General features: G+C 42.0%; 1 protein-coding gene across 3 annotated transcripts; it reads right to left on the bottom strand.

Annotated features, from left to right (window-relative positions):
• Positions 1-7,450: 7,450 nt before the first annotated feature.
• On the bottom strand, positions 7,451-21,386 carry YIPF1 (Yip1 domain family member 1). Of its 3 annotated transcripts, none has more exons than XM_075833039.1 (11): positions 21,293-21,356; positions 18,283-18,329; positions 18,131-18,200; positions 16,649-16,803; positions 14,080-14,160; positions 13,920-14,007; positions 12,785-12,901; positions 10,144-10,310; positions 9,368-9,550; positions 8,947-9,045; positions 7,451-8,046 (listed from the first exon to the last, which is right to left on the bottom strand). In XM_075833039.1, exons 3-10 carry the CDS (start codon positions 18,159-18,161, stop codon positions 8,953-8,955), a joined length of 915 nt encoding a protein of 304 aa, XP_075689154.1. In that variant the 5' UTR covers positions 18,162-18,200; positions 18,283-18,329; positions 21,293-21,356; the 3' UTR covers positions 7,451-8,046; positions 8,947-8,952. The 3 variants fall into 3 exon arrangements, with proteins under 3 accessions (XP_075689154.1, XP_075689155.1, XP_075689156.1); XM_075833040.1 differs by lacking the exon at positions 21,293-21,356 and adding an exon at positions 21,120-21,255; XM_075833041.1 differs by lacking the exon at positions 18,283-18,329 and having other exon boundaries at positions 21,293-21,386.
• Positions 21,387-22,369: the final 983 nt, after the last annotated feature.

Here is a 22,369-nt window from a genome sequence, read left to right as displayed (position 1 = left end):
TTCTTGGATATAGTGATTGTGTTGTTTTTCACCATTTGTTGGTAGTCCATTAGACGTTTTGCATCAGTGCCCAAAAGTTTTTTAGATTTGTCTGTGTTTCTATGTGTGTGTAAATATACAGTAAATTCCTTCAATCTGGCATCTAGTGAGTTTAAAAAGGGTCCTATTATATAAAAACTGCAAACAATGTGGCATTTCACAAGAACAGAAGAAGAAGATTGAGCAGAGAGAACACATTTTGAAGCAAGAGACGGGAAGAGAAGGATTATATGAAATCACTTGTTCCCCTAGGCAGGATTACATGTAATCAGTAAGTGGTCAGGAAGCAGAGTGTGAACAAAAAGTTAGAACGGGTTTACGGGACCACGTTCTAGAGATAGGTGCGGGTCCCAGAGGTGGGACCCGCATCTATATGACATTTATGACATATAATGTGGATATGTCATAAATGTCCCGGATGGGAAAACCCCTTTAAGATAATCGGTTTGTCATAAGCAGACAACAGTTGGGTGTGGGAATAAGAGACATACTTGTGTTTTATACTAGATTGTGATCACATGCGTCGCATTTTTTTTTTTTTTTTTTAAATATAAAAAAATCTGGACCATTTGTGATTCCAGATTACAATGTAGACTTCAGTGCTGAATTAAAGGAATGACACCAATCCCATAAGTGAGTGTACAGCCAGAACGTAATATATAAATAATAAATCTGAGCAAGCATGTCCTAGCTATACGATGCTATAAAATAATACACAATATGGAGGTACAACACATAAAATATTAGAGAATTGCACTAACAGTAATATGGAGTGATATGGGAATACCGCAGAGCAGCTGCAGGGAATGGAAGTTCTCCACAACTACCTTGCCAGTCCATCAGCAGGTAAGAGGATATACTAGGGCTGTAAATAATGGAAGGATTTTCGTAAGGAGTTTCTTTATATTCTGTTAATAACAATATATTACTGAATTGCTTGTGCATGTTTCGAATATTTTATGCAAAGAGTTTCCAAACATCAGACACGCTATATATATATATATATATATATATATATATATATATATATATCTATATGCACGACCATATCTTACCTGCCAGCCACTGAACTCATATCATAGGAGCCTATAAAAATCTTGTCTGCAGATATTGGAGCACCGGAGCTGAATAATTACACCTGGAGGATCCTGGTAGCGAAACCTCATCCAGGCTGACAGCATCGCTTACAGCGGCTGTGTAGAGTTACTGTCATTAACTAAGAAGAATCCCTCCTGGTTACAGCGGACACTTTGCAGACATCACACTAATTGATGCCTGGTTACATCTACATGAGAGACTCCGGAGCTGCCTACAGTTACCGGATTCTAGTTTCTTACGTACTTTTCCCGATATAGAGACATTGGTGATTAATGAAGCGACTTTTACAGCCGCCAAACAGAAGAGGATGAAGTGGTGTGAAATGGACACTTAACATGAACCTGCACTGCAAGTTACCGAATGTACAATGCCATGTCGGTACTTTCTGAAAAGTAGAATTAGTAAGAAAAGGTCACCGCAGTACTCATCTTTCTTCGTCAGCCCCATAGACATTGAATGTAGCAGCAGGGCGCATGTATAAGGGTATGTTCACACGCAGAGTCAAAACCCTCTCAAAATACGGAGCTGTTGTCAAGGGAAAACAGCACCTGATTTTCATACGTTTTTGAGCAACTCACATTTTTCGTGGCGTTTTTCACTGCCGTTTTTGGAGCTGTTTTCATTGGAGTCTATGAGAAAACGGCTCCAAAAACGTCCAAAGTGTCCTGCAATTCTTTTGACGAGGCTGTAATTTTACACGCCGTCTTTTGACAAGCGACGCGTAAAATGACAGGTCGTCGGCACAGTACATTGTAAAGCCCATTGAAAGTAATGGGCAGATGTTTGCCGACGTATTGGAGCCGTTTTTTCAGACGTAATTCGAGGCATAAAACGCCTCCATTATGTCTGAAGATAGGTCGTGTGAACCCAGGCTAACCGTCGCTTCCTTCACACTCCTCCTGACTGTGGTCGTGCAGTGAGGAGGGACGGAGGGCTCGCGACCCTCGTTCTAGTAATGGGTGGGGTTCCCAGTGGTAGATGATCATACATTTATCATCTATCTTGTGGATAAGTGATACATGTCCTTAATGGAAAAAAACCTTTAAGGCTGGGTTCACACGACCACATTAACGTCCGTAATGGACGGACGTATTTCGGCCGGAAGTCCCAGACCGAACTCAGTGCAGGGAGACGGGCTCCTAGCATCATAGTTATGTACGACACTAGGAGTCCCTGCCTCTCCGTGGAACTACTGTCCCGTACTGAAAACATGATTACAGTACGGGACAGTTGTCCTGCAGCGAGGCAGGGACTCCTAGCGTCGTACATAACTATGATGCTAGGAGCCCGGCTCCCTGCACTGAGTTCGGTCCGGGACTTCCGGCCGAAATACGTCCGTCCATTACGGACGTTAATGTGGTCGTGTGAACCCAGCCTTAAATGTTGTATAAGGCTACGTGCCCACGTTGTGGAATTTGGGCAGAAAATCTGCAGGTAAACGCAGGTATTTCTACAGGTAAAATCCGAACCCAATAGTGTGGGTTTTTTATGCGTATATAGGTGCATTTTTAGGCTGCGCATCTTGGTGCGTTTCTTTATAAAACTAGTCAGATACAATTCGCAAGCATGTCAATTTACGTGCAGAAAAAGTTTGCAACATCTAGATCTTGAAATCTTATTTACTTTGCTGGTACTGTATTACTCTGCAGATTTGCTGCATGAAAATCCGCACGGCAAATCCGCAAGTAATACGCATCATGTGCATTTGGCCTAAAAGTGAAAAAAAACAAAACCGGAAAAGACAATTATCTTAACGCGCTGCCTAAAAACAAAAGACAAGCGTGAAGTTGGTGTATTTTGAAAGTTTTGGCTGCAATACCAGATACAGCCATTGAACAAGAGTAGCACTGTTTCTGGAAAGAAAATCTATTTTTCTAATCTCAGACACCCCCTTTACGTTCTCAAAAAATTCCTGTCCCTACAGGGGTTCCTACACGGCTTCCTCCCATGCATCTGTATTATAACATAACTAGGTAAGTTTATATGTCAGCAGTCTGGGAAAGCTGGGTAACAAACCATAAAAGAGCTGTAATGGTGGTCACATAGTTTTCCCAGAAACATGTAAACTTCTGTTCTGCAAGGACTAATACTAATTCCATATATTCACTACATGCCTTTAGATGGGGCACATTTGCAACCATTTTTTAATTACTGCTAATATATTTTAAGTAAAAATAAAGCAATAGGCTAACGCTACGCGGCAACTTTGTAGCCGTCCGTTATTATGGAAGCGTTGCTATGCGACGTCAGGGGATTACCCAAGATTCCACCTTTTTTTTTTCACATCCGTAAATACGGATGCACTACAAACCTTATTTACGGACATCCTTCCATAAATGCGGATGATTTACGGATGACTATAAATGACTACGGATCCGTATTTACAGATGGACGTGTGCATGGGGCCTTAACCAGTATTTTTCCAAGTTCAGTATATTGTGGTGCAAACATCTTGAAGGGTCAGGCAGCTGCAGAACAAGCCGGATGAGCAGTCTAGACCAGAATCGAAGTGATAGCTTAGTTGACTTATGAAATGGAAGGTTGAAGATAAAACAATTCTTGAAGAAGAAATCTAGGAAAATTCAGACCTGGAAGAAATTGTACACGTCTCATGAAATGAAGCAACAGAGCCCCTCATGTGGGATAGAATTGTTTTATTATATTTTTATTTCATTAATGCGAATGACAAGATTCTGCAGAAGAGAGGAGCGCAATAAAATGATGGCTGGCTCCTTATCTGACGAAGGCTTGCTGCACACGGCTGTGTTCAGTCTGTGAGACACGGACCACATGTCGGCCATATTTCCTGAACAGAACACAGTTCAGGGAGCCGGACTCCTGGCATCTTAGCCATCCATGCTGCTGGGAGTCACTGCCTCCCTGCCGGACTAAAACCATCATTACAGTATGGGACAGTATTCCTGCGGAGAGGCAGGGACACCTAGCATCATAGATCACTATGATCTAGGAGTCTGGCTCCCTGAACGGTGTTCGGGCAATATGACCAAAATTCAGTCCATATCTCACGGACCAAACACGGCCGTGTGAAGCAAGTCTAATGCTGAGGACATCCTTTCGTGGGCTTTCTGGCAATGCCACATGTCTCTTCATCAGCTGCTCTGGCGTAAGATATAGAGGTGGAGATTCACATATAAAAATTAGTGCAGACAAAAACCTCCAGTTCTCTTCTGCACTAGTTTTCATACATGAGGCTCATACTGTATAGGTAGATAGATCCAAGGACTGGTCATTGTATACAGCAGCGGTCCCCAATCAGTGGCACTGCCGCAGTGTGTCAGGGGACACTGGGAGTTGTAGTTTCACAACAGCTGGAGAGCGACAGGACGGTGACCACTATTATACAGTATAACTTAGTGGCATAACTGCAAATCAAGACGGGTCAGCTCAATATCAATCCCAAAAGCTGAACACCAATTTTGGATGACGCTTATAAATAGATATGTAATAATTTATGATGAATTCTTATTAGGCATGATGTGATAAATAACAAATAATGTGAAACATACAGACTCCTAATGGAAGAACTTTTTTTTTTTTTTTTTTTTTTTTTTAGATTAATGTTTCTTTCCCTTTAGGGGGGATTCACATGAGCGTGTATTCGGTCCGTGCGGTTTTCACGCGGCACGCATGGACCAATACAAGTCTATGGGGCAGTACAGACAGTCCGTGCTTTTTGCGCAGCGTTTGTCTGCTGTGCAAAAAGCGCGACAGGTTCAATAACTCTGCGTATTTTGCGCATCACGCACCCATTGAAGTCAATGGGTGCGTGAAAACCACGCAGGTTGCACGGAAGCACTTCCGTGCGAACCGACTGAAACAGCACACCAGCTGTCAAAAGGATGAATGTACACAGAAAAGCACCATGTGCTTTTCTGTTTCCGACCATCCAAACGGAGTGTCTTTGCGATGAGCGAAGCCGGACAAGCGAACCGAACGTCCCCGGTTTCGGCCGAACTCGTTTTGGCCGAACCCAGCAAAAAAATTATCGGTACGCGACGTCAGGAGATAGTCACTGTCCATGGTGCTGAAAGAGTTAAACTGTTTCAGCACCATGGACAGTGACTTCCGATCCCAATATACATGAACCTGTAGAAAAAAAAAACGGAGTTCTGACTTACCGCTAACTCCCGGCTTCTTCCTCCAGTCTGACCTCCCGGGATGACAATTCAGTCCAAGTGACAGCTCCAGCCAATCACAGGCTGCAGCGGTCACATGGACTGGCGCATCATCCAGGGAGGTGGGGCCCGATGTCGAGAGGTGCGTCACCAAGGACGCGTCACCAAGGCAACGGCCGGGAAGTTCTCGGTAAGTACGAACTTTTTCTTTTTTTTCCTACAGGTTTTGCGATATTGTGTTCGGCATTCACTGTCGAGGGTGCTGAAAGAGTTAGCTCCTTCAGCACCTTGGACAGCGACGGCCGTCGACTAGCCTCATCTCTATGATGGCGGCTGCGCTAAAATCACGCAGCCGCGCATCAGACACGGATGACACACGCAGCTGTCAAATGGTTTTTGCGCACGCAAAACGCAGCGTTGTTTGCGCGCGCAAAAACGCAACGTCCGTCTGTATCTGCCCTTAGTCAGTATAATAAAACGCCACTGATGTTTTAGAAGAAAGTCTTCACACAATACACTAGCCAGAAGTGGAAAATCTCCATTGTAGTATACGGTCATTTAATATAACCTCATGGTAACTGGGGCAAACATGGCAAAGACTAGAGGAAGACCTGCAAGCAAAAAAATAGGAGATTGACTGAAAGTTCAGCGGAGCAATAAACTATAAATGTGCGCAGACTCCCCTGTGCAAAATAATAATTGAAGGGATTCTAAATATTCATATAAGTAAAAGGTCTTATAGCAAAGCACTAGGAAGAGGGGTTGGACATTATATCATGTGCATCTAGAATGGCTATATAGCAGTGACACATACACTGATCTCTATCAAAAGATAATAACCATATTATAAAAGAGCCCAAGTATACAAACAACTGTATGGCGATGAATGTTCATTAATACGATCGTTCGGTCCCCATACAGTTTACATAATGTCGGCAGCACGTCCCTTGTTTACACAGAGAGATGTGCTGCCGACATCGATGATTTTCAGGGCAGTATGAAAGATGATGTTGAACGTTTGCTCGTTCGTCAGCTAATCGGTGCGCTGTTTACTCAGGGCAAAGATGAGGAACGAGCGTTTATATAAAAGCTCATTCGCCTGATTGCTGGCTCATGTAAATGGGCCTTATAATGTGGTGACAGAGCCTCTTTAAGTGGCCTATATTGTACATGATGTGATCGCCGCTGTAATGTAGATTACAGCAGTGTTTTTTATTTAGAAAAACAATCATTTTTGACGGAGTTATGACCTATATTAGCTTTATGCTAATGAGTTTCTCAATGGACAACTGGGCGTGTTTTACTGTTTGGCCAAGTGGCCGTTGTACAGAGGAGTATATGACGCTGACCAATCAGCGTCATACACTTCTCCCCATTCATTTACACAGCACATAGCGATATATCTATATCGCTATATGCAGCCACATAAACACACTATAACATTACTGCGTGTCCAGACAATGAATATACATTACCTCCAGCCAGGACGTGATGTCTATTCACAATCCTGACACCTCGGTAATGTTTCTGCGAGATCTCACAAGATTACGCTTTAAACGGTCATTTAAAAACTAGATTATGCTTGCCGTGCTGTAAATCTCACACAAACGTTACCGAAGTGTCAGGATTCTGAATACACATGACGTCCTTGAGCAACGTTATAATGTGTTTATGTGGCTGCACATAGCGATATCGCTATCTGCAGTGTAAATGAATGGGGAGAAGTGTATGACGCTGATTGGTCAGCGTCATACACTTCTCTGTACAACGCCCACTTGGCCAAAAAGTAAAACACGCCCAGTTGTCCATTAAGAAACTCATTAGCATAAAGCTAAAATAGGTCATAACTGTCAAAATGGATTGTTTTTCTAAATAAAAAACACTGCTGTTATCTACATTACAGCGCCGATCACATTATGTACAAGATAGGCCACTTATAATGTGGTGACAGACCCGCTTTAACACAAAGCAGATTACAAAGTTAGAGCACTACATTGCCTCAGTTATATGAGCCATATTTATATGAACATCAAGAACCCCTTTAAGCAAATATATTTCTGATGTTACCATCCATTTAAAAAATTATAATATGGAATTTGGCAGTGACCGTGCTTATAAGCTATATTTATTATCACGGGAAAATAAAAGGATTGTCCACACAAAAAACAACTCAAGTCTTTGGTTATATTACTATAGGTATTTCATATTTAAATAGTGCAAATTTCCTGTAAAGGGGCATTGATGGCCATCTCTGACACCCCCCCCCCCCCTCCAAGATCAACAAAGGCGTCGTTCCTTTAATTAATGTTTATCCAGGCCCTGCACGGTGTCCATACATTCATGTCAGGCACTGCGGTCCCTTTGTCCTGCTTATCAGTTGGTGGTTCTGGGTGTAGGATCCTTAACTATCACAAATTGATGGCCTATCCTGGGGACAGGCCCTAAAAGGTTTATTCCCGAAAACCACATTAATATTTGAAATAAACTTGACATCCCAAATCACGACTCCATACTTCCTCTGCACATAAGAAAGCACAACGACAAATTACAGGCATGTAGTGTCTTCTATTTTCATTGGATAATATATAATAAAAAATAAAATCAGCCATTCAATAAATTATTATATAAAAAGGACAAAAACCACCAGTAGAACCCAGAGCAGCTCATCATGTGACAGGTCTGAGACGAAGCATAGAGCGTCCCGCCACCAAATAATACGGACGTTTGGACCCAACTTTTCCACTGTGAATGAGTGAAGAGACTAAGATGACATCTGAAAAAAAAAAAAAAAAAAAAAAAAGGAGATCTAAGTTAATTTCAGTAATTCAGTTCACAAAGTGAAACTCGTATATTCTATAGAATCATTACACACAGAGGGATCTATTTACAGCATTTTTTTATTTTAATGTTGATGATTATGGTAACAGTAAATGAAAACCCAAAATTTAGTGTCTCAGAAAATTAGATTATAGAAGCCCAATTTCAAAAATGATTTTTTAATACCGAAATGTAGGCCTACTGAAAAGTATGTACAGTATATGCCCTCAATACTTGGTTGGGGCTCCTTTTGCATGAATTACTGCATCAATGCGGCGTGGCATGGAGGTGATCAGCCTGTGGCACTGCTGAGGTGTTATCAATGCGGCGTGGCATGGAGGTGATCAGCCTGTGGCACTGCTGAGGTGTTATCAATGCGGCGTGGCATGGGGGCGATCAGCCTGTGGCACTGCTGAGGTGTTATAGAAGCCCAGGTTGCTTTGATAATGGCCTTCAGCTCGTCTGCATTGTTGGGTCTGGGGTCTCTCATCTTCCTCTTGACAATACCCTATAGATTCTCTATGGGGTTTAGATCAGGCGAGTTTGCTGGACAATCAAGCAGTGATACTGTGGTTGTTAAACCAGATATTGGTACTTTTGGCAGTATGGGCAGGTGCCAAGTCCTGCTGGAAAATTAAATCAGCATCTCCATAAAGCTGGTCAGCAGAGGGAAGCATGAAGTGCTCGAAAATGTCCTGGTAGACACTGCGCTGACTCTACCCAAAAAAGGTAGGAAAGACCACTTGCAAACTTGTTTCATTTTTTTTAAATGAAAATTAAAAAATAAAAATAAAAAAAAAAGTGTAATATTCTTATCTTGCAATTAGGAAATGCTTCGGAAAAGGATTACCATTACCTCTTATTAGCGACTCTGTGGTGTCCCTTTGGTCATATTAATAATAGATGTCACAGTGTGTTGTACATGGTCACTTTCTGGTTGATCGAAGAAATATTGCTTTGAAAAAAAACAACAATAAAAAACACATTATAAAATATATTTTATAACTCTACTGGTGGAATGCAGTCTACATGAAAAAGAGTTAACATTAAAAAACTAAATAATGAAAACATTTCTCAATAGTCACCACACACACACACACACACACACACACACACACACACACACACACACATCTGGGTCTTCAGACCAGCAGCTCTATGTTATAGAACAGTGATGCCCAAATGGAGACACAATAGTGATGCTATTATGTCCAGATGAAAAAAATACCTATCTATATAAATCCCTGCGTCAATGATACATTTAAGTGTAATCTTACCCCACAACCAATTCCTAGCAGCACATGGAGAATCATGATGGCCACAAGAGTGGAGATGGCGACTTTTCGATTATCCTCACGTACAGCCGGCCAAAACGTCAGCATCAGAACAGCTCCAGACAAGCACATGGCTAAAGACATGAGGACCCAGCGGAGGATCTCAGAATGGACAATCCACAATATCTATATGAAAGAAGCGCAATTGGAAGACATGTAAAAAGTCAAAAAGAAAGAACAAACAAAAACAGATCCAATAGTCAACGAAGAAACTCAATATTTTACATTGTGTGGTGAAGACACTTCTTGTATTTTTATCTTGGTATATTCTTATTATGAGATTTGACAAGAACATTCACAGCTACGAAACACAAGAAATAAATTGTTGCATTGCCAGCGCTTTGCTCGGTTTGTGCAGGTAGCACTTTAAAGGGCAACTAAACTTTCAAAAAAACTTCTGACATGTCAGAAGTTTTGATCGGTGGGGGTCTGAGCACCAATCGCTAAAACAAAGCGGCAGAAGACCGAGCCACTGAGCACCTCTGCCGCTTCGTTTTGGTGATCGGTAGGGATTTCAGTGATCAGACCCCCACCGATCAAATCTTCTGACATGCATGTCACTATGAAAGTTTAGTTACCCTTTAATACTTGCTCCCTCTGTAAGTAGCCAGTCACTGCATGTTTTAGATCCTCATCTTATATACTTAAACAGTGCACGGTTACCGGAGAACGGTTTAACCCATTCAAGTACAGCATGATCAACTCTTGGGTTTACTCACGGAAGTGGGAATGTAGATGAAGAGGGAGTAGCCATAGACACACACAATCTCCAGGAAGGAGTAGGACACCATGCTCATTACTTTACTATGTCGCCATGACAGGAAACCCCAAAGAGCCAGCGGCACCAACCAGGCATAGGCATAGATGGCTGTGGCAGCAATGGATACTGCAAGAAAAAAAAAAATGGTAATGGGTAAGTAGTACCCGACTAATGCTGGCGATACAAAGACAGTCCTCAGGGTTGAGTAACAAAGAAAATCTTGACTGCTCATCAATTGAATGGTGAGGGGGTCTCCTGCTGTTGTTCTGTGGCTGTCAGGGCATGCTGGGAGTTGTAGTTTTGCAATAGCTGGGGAGCCATAGGTCGCAGACCACTGGACTGTTGTGTGTTTTTGTTGTCACACCCTTCTTGGTTTTGAATGACAAATTTGAGGCTAAATCTCAGTCAAATCCAGACACCAGGAGATCTTGACAATGAAATGCATTTAACCCCTTAAGGACGCAGCTATTTTGGGCTTTGAGGACACAACAATTTTTTTGTTGTTTTTTCATCACTGCCTTCCCAGAGCCATAAATTTTCCCTTGACGTAGTCGTATTAGGACTTGTTTTTTTGGTGGGACGAGTTGTAGCTTTCAAATGACACCATTTTGGGTTACATCCGACTTATTAACTGTTATTCATTTTTTATTGGGCGGGAGGGATAAACAAAAAATAATAATTAACGTGTTAGTTTTATATAATATGGGTCATTGCGGTATTACCAATTATGTATGTTTTTCATATTTTTAATTTCTTTCCATAATAAAGAATTTTGTAAAGGGAAAAAGGTTTTCCTTTGTTTAGTTTTTCTAGTTAAATTTTTTTTATAAATGTTCAGAAGAAAAATTCTTAGTTCCACTAAGGGATTTATTGTCCCTTTTATGCAGTGCAGGGTATTATAACGGAGTGCAAAACGGACAGGTGACCTAACAGGCATACACACATAGAAGACCTGGGGTCATTCTTTAGGCTCCCGGTTGCCATGGCAACCCATCAGCACCCCCATAATTGCGTCATGGGAACGCTAATGGGTGATCACTATTGGCCGTGGCATCAGGGGGGGTTAAATGGCCGGGATCAAAGTTATGTCAGATCCCGGCCTTTGCAGCAGAGTGTCAGATGTCATACACAGCTCAGCTCCTGCGCCTACATCATCCCTGTGCTGTACAGTTATGGCGATTTGTGCCAGCGCCGTAAATGTACTGCACATGTCGCCAAGGGGATGAGGCTGCGGATGGTGGGAGGACACACCGCACCAACAAATATTAATTACAGTTTAGCCAATTTTGATTCCTGGTGACAATATGAATGGTGTTTCTCTGGTCTTCTGTTTTGGTTTTCGGCCCTCTCAATGAGTGTCCCTCAGTGATAACAGCTGATCAACGGGGGGGGGGGGGATCAATCTAAAAAGTGTTTGACTGTGAATAGGGCGGTCCCATCAAGATCAGAGATCCAGCAGACGTGCCAATAGGCAGCTGATCTGTTTAGATCACTTGTATGTGGGCCACATACTCAATAATACCCCACGTGCTAAGAGTAGTGTAGCAGAGGAATTATGGACCACAAATATGTCTGTGTTTGAACACCTACTGCTTTTCCTGGCTGAAGAAGTAGAACGTTCAGATATTTGTGTTAACAACATCCCCCTTTCTCAAAAAATGGCAGTGTTAAATGCTATGTAAACCTTAGAACACTTTTTTTTTTTTTTTTAATAAAACAATGTATCATGGTGTTTTAAGCAACTTTAATTGGTTTTTTTTATTTAAAAAATGTGTACTTTGAGATACAGCTTCTATGTATCATGGACTCATAGAAGATGCATCTTGCATTGAAACCCGAATCCGTCTGGTCAGCGGGACGGACGTTCAAAACTTAGACATGATTGATAACAGCTGGATTCTGCGTGTCTGAACCGCTGTCACTGAAGCCGTCAGTCCCGCGACCTGATGGATTTGGATTTCAGCGCAAGATACACCTTCTATAGATCCAGGATACACAGAAGCTGGATCTCAGAAAGTACAAGTTTATTTTTATAAAAACCACTCTTTGGCCGGCTTCACACTGAGTTTTTTGCAGGAGGAAAAATCTGCCTCAAAATTCCATTTGGAATTTTGAGGCAGATTTTCCTCTGCCTGCACGCAGATTTGAGTGCCTCGGGCATAAAACGCCGTGAAAAACGCTTTCTCTACCTCCCATTGAGGTCGATGGGAGGTCAGAGGCGTAAACACCCAAAGATAGGGCATGTCCCTTCTTTTTCCCGCGAGCCAGTTTTTCCATTCGCGGGAAAAAAAAACGCCTCCGCCTCCCATTGAAATCAATGGAGGCATTTTCTGACGTTTTTTTTGGCGCATTTTCAGCATCAAAAAACTCTGTGAACCCAGCCATAAGGTTACATTAAACATCATAATATATTGTTTTATTAAATAAAAATAAAGCGTTCACAGGTTTACGTAGCTTTTAAGTCTAGAGAATTTCGGATATGGAGTAGAATAATCTTGCTAGGTCTGCGTCTAACATTTTACACATAAATGATGTTAATGTCTCACGTTTCCGATCATCAGTTTTGAAGTTCACTTGGGTGTTCGCAATGGGAAACTCACCTTTTCTGAACTCTGGCACATAGTGGTATTGAGGTTCTCCCCTGTGCAGCAAGAAATTGGATAAATTCCCACTGATTGTGATGGTAAAAATCAGCGTGGCACAAATCCAGATGGGACCTTGTAAAGAAAGATACAGTCACTATACACATTATAAACTACATCTGCAGGGAGATAATAATAATAAGATGCATAATGCTCTAGTCTGGGTATGTGGTCTTAAAGAGGCCCCGTCATATTTTTCCCATAGGGAGTTCCATATAAAATACGTTGGGTTACCCTTGGTATATTAAAATAAAAAGCGTGTGGTAATTACAAAGTTTTTTCTGCTGAATGTTTGGTTCTCTGCTTAGAGAGTGGCCCTGCAGCTTCTGTATAAGTAATGGCCAATTGTATTAGATATCCTGTTTAAGGCAACCATAGTATGGGGCAGGTCCGTTCTACTAAATGTCCCCAAAAAATTGTGTGTGTTATGAGTCGGCTATATTCATGAGTAGAGGCTCCACCGGCCACTCTGCAGGGATTGATGGCTGCCATGTATACATGCAGATACACGGCGGCCATCAATCACTAATTAGAGAGGGGGAGGAGCGCTCCCCTTGTGAATTCAGCAAACTCATAACCCCTGTCAATCAAACATGGATAGGCCTTCAATGTTAAAGTCCTGGTAAATCCCTTTAGGAAGCTTCCACCCCCCCCCCCCTTTACAAAATAATAATTTAGTGAGTGATGAAGCAATTCCATTTTCATAAATCAGGCCTTATTCACACAACCGTGTTCGGGCCGTGATATATATGTGTTCGGCCACATTTCTGAGACCGAACACAGTGCAGGGAGCCGGGCTCCTAGCATCATTGTTATGTATGACACTTGGTGTCCCGGCCTCTCCGCGGGACTACTGTCCCATACTGAAAACATGTTTCCAGTACGGGACAGTAGTTCTGCGGGCAGACAGTGTCTCACAGCGTTATAGATAACTACGATGCTAGGTGCCAGGCTCCCTGAACTGTGTTCGGTCCGGGAATCGCGGCCAACATGCGGTCCGTATATCACGGACCGAACACGTGCGAATAAGGCCTTACTTTGAGAGTTCAAAGTAGCGTGAAAGTGACATCCAGATAAATTAGATAACACTTACCAAAAAGATCTGGGTTACTTCTTACATACAACCTTACAAAGTTCCTTCCTGGGATTGGTAAAACAGAGCCTTTTATCCTGTCAAGAACCTGACAAAATATTGGATAATTGGAGACCTCTGAATAATAACATTAGGACAACTAATGAAATATTGTACTTACCTGGTATGTGTCAACGTCAAAAAATGTCTGATAATATTCAAATGTCCAGAAAGGAGCGATCTTCTTTGGTCCTGCAAGCAGCTGTGAAACACAAACCAAAAAATCTGGATGTATGAACTATGAGGAGAAGTGAGAGTTACACGATCAATTTTCTGCACCAATTTTACAAACCCCTTATGTAGCTACTTCAGCTGGGGGACCTCGCTCCTTCTACCCTTTGTATGGGGACTTTCCCAACACCCTCCATTCCCCTCCTAAGATACATATTTCCCCATCACATGCATCACGATCATCTTTACATGAAAAGACAGGTCACTGCTCCCCACTCGTCATATCGTGGTGCAACGAACACTCAAAATAAATCACTGATGACCGGAAGAAACCCAGAATATGGACCACAGGGTCAAAACAACCCCCTTGCCCTAAAAAGATCAATTCAAAAATCTTAATTTTAGCTGCATTTTCCAGCAGGCTTGGACTATGGGAAGGCAGTGAAATAGCAAGAAGAGACGCTCTCTTTCATGGTAAAGATTTAGCACGAGACGGTCAAACAGAATAAACTTTTTATTTGTATTAAAACAATGCGTCTTGAAGCTGCATCAGCTTCTTTTTTAGGTACGACACTTATTAGGAAGTGGCAGATCTGTACCTGAAAAAAACAACAACTGTCTTGTCCAGCCACGTGTAGACCAAATGAGGGGTTAAAGGGTTTTCCCAAAGCTAACTTTAATGACCTGTCAATTTAGACAGGTCTCAGTCAGGTCAGTATGGCCTGGAAGATCCCCCACCAATCTCTAGCAGGTCCCTAGTACTATAAGAAAGCACCTGCACATTTCTATAATTCTCACTTCTTTATTAAAGGGGTATTTCAACCATGGATTATGTATCTGAAGGGGCTCCAGAACCCCCACCCATCAGAAAAACGGAGGTGCGGTGATCTCTTTTCAGCCAAAGTGGCTATCAGCGGGTGAGAAAGGGAGAAGACGCAGGAGAGCAGATAATGTCATCTATGGTTGGAATACCCCTTTAAAGTCAGAAACCAAGTTGGGACCAGTACTTTTTTTTTTTTTTAAAGATGGAAGAGGTCCAGCTACTAAACCATCACGGACCTTATTTTTATGAGGTCAGAAAAGTTCGTTTTGTGAAAATCCTTTTCTATGTACACCTTTGAATTTTTGTATTTTTTTTTTAAATAAAAATTATTCAGTTTGTTTGGTGCAACTTTCAAAATACTTTATTACAAATTATTTTTACCTTTTGAGCTACAGCTGCTTAGTATCCTGTATATAGAGCAGCTGTAACGTGCATGAAGACCTGAATCGGTCAGAACTGCGGGACTGACAGGTGCAGTGTCAGCGGGTTCTGCGTGATCCAGCGGTTAGGCTGAACGCACACGTTGCGTATTCTGTGCCGATTTGCTGCGCGTATTTTCATGTGGAAAATCTGCAGCGTAATACAGTACCAGCAAACGAAATTGGATTTCAAGAAATCTCATGTACACGGTGCAGATTTTTTCTGCACGTAAATTGACCTGCTGTGTGGATTTTAAAATCTGCAGCATGTCAATTTATCCGCTTGCGAATTGTATCCAACTAACTTTACAGAAAACCGCACCAAAATCCGCAGCATAAAACCGCACCTATTTCCGTATTAAAATGTAAAAAAACGCACCTAAAAATGCATCAAAAGACGCACCATTAGCTGCGGAATTACATATGCATACCTGCGGCTTTGATGCGGATTTTCAAATTACGCAATGTGTGCATTTAGCCTTACTGATCACATCTAAGTTCATAACTGAGATGTGATCAATTACAGGTGAATACTTTGTGTCAGACACGCAGGACCCTCTTTCACTGAACCAGTCAGTCCCGCAGACCTGACGGTTCAGGTCTCAGCGCAAGATACAGCTGCTCTGTATACAGGATACAAAGCAGCTATATCTCAAAAAGTAAAAATAATTTTTAATAAAAAGCAGTTTGAAAAATGCACCAAACGCGCTAATAGACATTTTTATTTAAAAAAAACAACATGATTTCAAAGGTGTACAAAGCCTTTAAGTCCATTGCTTAATTCACGGATTGAGCTGAATAATGGGGCAGTGCATTGGAAGCCTTAGGGTATGTTCACACGAGGGCGTCCGTTAAGGCTGAAATTACGGGGATGTTTCAGCCTGAAAACATCCCTGTAATTTCAGCCGTATTGGCATGTGCAGGCGCTTGAACGCCGCATCAATTACGGCCGTAATTGGCGCTGCTATTCATTGGAGTGAATGAATAACGGCTCCAATTACGCCCAAAGAAGTGACAGGTCACTTCTTTGACGCGGGCATCTATTTACGCGCCGTCATTTTACAGCGGCGCGTAAATATACGCCTCGTGTGAACAGACAAACGTCTGCCCATTGCTTTCAATGGGCAGATGTTTGTCAGCGCTATTGTGGCGCTATTTTCGGGCGTAATTCGGGGCAAAAACGCCCGATTTACGTCCGTAAATAGGCCGTGTGAACATACCCTTAGCATGATACTGATATACTGCTCTTTAGGATTCAGGCTACTTTCTGTCATTACCTCTGTTTTATCAGAATCTTCATTGCCTAACAGGTCATCTTCTTCTTCTCTAGATCTGTGCCCTTGCTGGGTACCCACAGTCTCATCTGGGTCACCGATACTCACAGTAGTGGCATCAGGATTTGCAGCTAATAGATTAGTCGCATCATCAAATTCTTAAAAAGAAAAAAAGAAGAAACACAAATGGAAGCCGAAATCTAAATCTGGTTAATAAAGTAAAAAGCAGGCGAGAAAAGCCTTATTTGACTTCAACAATCGTCCTCGCATCTCTGCCCTCCGATCAGTGCCAATATGGCCTTGAGCTGGAGAGAAGGGTAATCTAAGATGGACAGTTTGCTAGGTATGAACCGCTTGACAATCCCATAGAAAGCCTGTAGCTGCTGGGCAGCGTATTTTTAGGTCTCATCTCCAATGAGTCAGACATTCAGCTGCATTACTAATCAGATTTTTCTAAAAAATACATTTAAGTAGATAATTTAAAATGAAATTCCAGCTAAAGGCATTTTCCCCCAACATAGACATTTATGGCGTATCCACAGAATATGCAGGTCCCACCTCTGGGACCTGCACCTAGCTATTCATAGTGCCCCCCTGACCCCGTCCTACCTTCTCTTGCTCTCCGACCACTGGTAGTAGCTTAAATATAAGGTTTTAGACCTTAAAGGGGTATTCCTATCTTGGACAGTTATGTCATACCCACCTACACCTATCTCTAGAACGGGGCCCCCTGACCCCGTCCCTTTGCGGCTCTCTGACCACTGACTGACAAGGTGGTTGGGAGTACGGAAATAACCAAGCTCGCGCTGCTAAGCTGTTTTTGTAACTCCCACTCACTTCTATGGTAGCTATGAAAACAACGTAGCTCACATGTGTCCGTACTCCCAACCACCTGGTCAGTCAGGTAGTGGTCAGAGAGCCGCAAAGGGATGGGGGTCAGGGGGCCCCGTTCTAGAGACAGCTGTAGGTAGATATGCCATAAATGTCCAAGATAGGAATACCCCTTTAAGGTCTAAAACCTTATATTTAAGCTACTACCCCCATGGTATCTTCTTCAGTGCTAGCAGCTTTTTAGCTCTGCTCCATTTGTGATCTGTGACTGCGGCGTAACAGAATGGTAGTTTTGAGCTGCAAACGAAGTCTTAGACACACCTCCTGTCTCATCAGGGGCTGCTTGTCTATCCCTCCGCCATGCTTTACACTGCATGCTTTGGCAATTGGCTATTGTTTGAATTTGTACTGACCCAAATAAGAATCAGTAAGGAAGTAGCTTGGAATCCTGCTTTTTAGTTATGTTGGCCTGAGAGTCACATTAAAAAGAAAAAAAAAAAAAGAAAACAACAATGAATGGGACTGAACTGCAATTCCAGACACAGGCCATTAACAAGAGTGGCGCTGTTTCTAGAAAGAAAGGAGCCTCTTTTTTCTACATTCAGATAAAATAGAACTATTCAAGCCGATATGTTTTTCGCTGGGCTACTTTACCTTGAAACTTGAAGTCATTTCCAGTCTCCATTCATTCACTTTGTTACTACCTAGTTGATGCTGTAATAACCTTAACCAATATAAAACAATCAGTTATTATTCACACACATCACATTGCTATCTAAGTTTATAAAAAAAAAAGAAAGGTATACCGTCTGCTTTGAAGGGTCAGTCTTTTTTCTCCTCGGTGACTACTGGACTGTCGAAAGCATCAAGAAGCTCATGTGACATGTTCTGAGACTCTGTACACCTTTGAGGGAGTTTTTTTTAGTAATGAATATATTAGTCAGTGTATTTAGTGTAACTTTGTAATGCGTCTTTATTAAAAATTCCTTTTACTTTTGGAGATAGAGCTGTTATGTGTTCTCTATACAGAACAGCTGTAGCGCTAGTTTTACACTGAATCCGTCAGTGCCGCGAACCTGATGGTTTCAGTGTAAGTGGGTCCTGCTTGTCTCGGACACGCAGGATCCACCTGTATCGCATCTAAGTTATGAACTTAGATGTGATCGTTTACAGGTGGATCCGACACGCCAACACTGAATCCGTCAGGTCCGTGGCACTGACGGATTCAGTGTGAAGCGAACGATACAGCTGTTCTGTATACAGAACACATAACAGCTCTATCTCCAAAAGTAAAGTGAATTTTTAATAAAGACGAATTACAAAGTTACACTGAACACACGGACTAATATATTTGTTACTAAAAAAAAATGCCCTCAATAATATTTAAAAACGTCCGGCTTCTAAGTAATCCCATAGTGTGTCATACAATTGCTTCCTCACGAGCTGAGAAGTATCACTGAGGGAAGTGCTACATACTAGAGCCACAAAGCGGTCTCCCCTCCTGACAGGTCTATTTTAGGAAATACTTGTATTCCCCATGAAATAACAATTCTGAAACATATTTTCTAAGAACTCTGCGTTGTGCCGTTTCCTCTGTTATTCCTCCTAGAAATTTATGAATAAATTGGCAACTGGGTGTTCCAATTCATTGTCAAAGGGGCGTGTCCCTACATTCTCACTGTCTGCACATGGTCAGAGTGTAGGGACACACCCAGTTATCAATTTATTTATAAACTTCTAGGAGGAATGACAGAGGAACTGCGCAGCGTAGAGTTTTAAGAAAGGATGCTCCAGAATTGTTATTTCATGGGGGATGCAATTATTTGCTAAAACAGACATGTCAGGAATGGTGACAGCTCCTCTTTAAGGGACATGTAAAGTAGGAAATTGAACCCAAGAGTTTGGCATTATTGTGGTGTTGGACATTTCTACACAGAACTACATCTTAGCGCACCCACATACAATCTTTGCTGTTTGTTGTCACCACTAGGGGGCAGATTTGTATTCAGCTTATATAGACCTGTGTAAAAGACACATATGGATCAGCCTCCCATGGCGAAACCAGAAGGACGACGCTTTATAAAAAAGGAAAACATTATAAATAGTTCATTTAAAAAAAAACAAAAAAACCTGTAGATTGTGAGTATTGGTTGTTCTGATCACAGTTTCCATTCCAGTCATTTCATAAAATTGTGGTAAAGACTACAGAGACTATTTGCACTGGATCTCAATGTGTGAAACTCAATGGGGAAGGGGGGAATTGATTAAGAAGCAGAAACCTGATTGGCTCCTTTATTATTCCCTTGCTTTTTTTTGTCTGCTATGCAATAGTCACTAAATACATCGTCGCATCACATTGAGGAGAGGTCAACGGAAATTGTGTACAATATTTATTTTAATTTATGTAAAAGAAAATAAAAGAAAACTGTGCAAAGCTAAAATTGCTCCAAGTTGCATTTTAGAAAATTCAGTTATCTGTGTATTCTGGCCTCAGGCGACATTCACACTGCACTATTTGTTTTTTAGAAAATCCGCGGCAGAAAAGGGCAGCTGAAACTCAGATTTTTGCAGCAGATTGGCCAGTGGATCCAGACGAGTGGTTAATTGGAGCTCATCCGCGGCTTTTTACCTTTGTAGATTTTAAAATTTGCGCCACGTTCATTATTCTGCACAGATATTTTCCTGAGAGTGAAATACCCCATTCACATGCATTGCTGGAGGGATGTTGGCGGGATCTGTCAGGATTTAGGCGCGAAACGCATGCATAACACCTCTTGCACACGATCGAGTTCGGACAGTGAAAAATAGTCCGCGTCTTGGGTGCATTTCCCGGCCCGACCGCGGTACAGGTAAACGGGACTGGCAGCATAGACATTTATGATGCTAGGAGTCTCTGCCTCCCCACGGAACTGCTCTTCTGTACTGAACAAAATGATACGGTAGGGAACAGCAGTTCCTTGGGAAGACAGAGACTCTATCGGTGTATGCTGCCAGGAGTCCCGTTCACCTGTACCGCCGAGAAATGCGGCGGACACGCAGACTGCTTTTCACAGCCCCGAACTCGGTTGTGTGCAAGAGGTGTAAATACGGACACAATCCTCAGCGTCTGAACACGGCCGAAGAGAATAAAGAGAAATAGCTACATTTTCTCTCCGTTTTTTTTTTTCTTACACCATTTTTTTTTTCATTTCTCTACATCAGAGGTTCCTAACAGAGCCTCCGTCGTAGATCCGCTTCAAAATGGCGTAAAAAAATAGCAGGGCGTGTTTTCCCGGTAAAACAACGCAAGTCATTAAAGTCAATAGGTTCAGTCGGGTACCATCGGTGTCAGTCGTGCGCCATATCCGGCACTTCCAGTTTTCTTATTGTTCTGCTTCTATGACGGAGCAGAATAACGGAAACCCCGAATGAAGGGGTGAACCCAGCACCCTGGTCTGTAACTTGTGGCTATCCCGGGCATGCTGGGAGTTGTAGTTTCCCCGTTGAAGAGGCACAAGCTGCATACTACTGATGTAATGTCTACTTTGCCTGAGTAACAGCTGTCTCTTCGTGCTCCGGCTCCTGCACCTGTATACAGGAGGCTTTCACGCCTCGGCACAGTCTCGTCTGTCTCTACAACTTGCAGACATAACCTGGTACAGACCAGAGACGCTAGTGATTTGTGCTCGGTGACTCGGCATTCACAGTCAGGCATGGCGACAGCGAGACATCGGCAGCCAGCGTCACCCGTCACTCACACAACAGCACAGAAATAATCTGATGGCGGCCACATAACTGCAGGGTCTACATATACAATACATAGCATGAGACACTTACGGATCCAGATCACGTGACGATGCAGTTGTTGCCGGAAGTCGGTGCGCAATTTATCACGTGAACGCCGTAAGCTAATCAGATCACAGCTTAGGATGCCGCGCCCCCCGGACGTTATAAAGAAGCCGGATCTCAATCACGTGATCTTCGTAACCATTGGATCTACTGTATGAGATGAACTATAAGTCTCAGCATTTGCTGTGTGCTGAGCAGTATCATTTGCTAGAAAAACTATATTATGCCACAAGCCACAGAGGCTGCGATTGGACTGTACCTTGCAAAGAAAAGTTGTGTTCAATCAAATAATGAGTGGTTAAAAACAACAAATGTCAGCCTAAGGTCTAAGATAAACACAAATAGTCCTTATAGGGTTAAAAGACAAATATTCTCCCAAGGGATTTTTTCGATTTTGCATCGCCACATTTTTGTTTTATTTTTTCTTCTACGTAAATTGAAGACTTGATTTTTGCGGGATGATAAGTATTTCTCAATTTTGGGGTACTAATAACGTAGTAATTTTTGCAGAAAAATAAACCCTAAACAAACTTTTTTTCCTTACAGAAGGTTTTAGAATTGAAAAATAATAAAAAAAAAAACATCATTATTGGTATTGGCGAATGTGTAACGACACACACTATAACATTATTTATGCCACACTGAAAACGCCGCACTAAAAAAAAACTTTAAAAGCCCGCCAAAATAGCTGTTTTTTGTTGATACCATCTCTGTAAAAAATAAATAAAAAGTAATGAAGAAGTCGTATGTACCCCAAAATGTTTCCAATGAAAACTACAAGTCATCCCACAAACAACAAGCTCTCTTACAGCGATGTAGACAGAAAAATAACAATGTTATGAGTCTTGTAATGCGGTGACACCAAAAAAAATATTTCGTATAAAAAAAAAAAAAAACGTTTTTCTAGAATAAGTAGTAGAACATAAAAAAGATATATAAAGTTGGTATCGCCGTAATCGTCACGACCCACAAAATAAAGTGACCATATTTATAGTGCACGGTGGACGCCATAAAATAAAATCTTAAAAAACAATGGCGAGATTGCTGTTTTTTTCCCATTCCATC

The sequence above is a fragment of the Rhinoderma darwinii genome, chromosome 7, assembly GCF_050947455.1.
Source record: "Rhinoderma darwinii isolate aRhiDar2 chromosome 7, aRhiDar2.hap1, whole genome shotgun sequence".
Taxonomy (NCBI): domain Eukaryota; kingdom Metazoa; phylum Chordata; class Amphibia; order Anura; family Rhinodermatidae; genus Rhinoderma; species Rhinoderma darwinii.
Note: the sequence above shows the minus strand (reverse complement) of the source record. Positions and strands in the feature narration are given on the sequence as shown.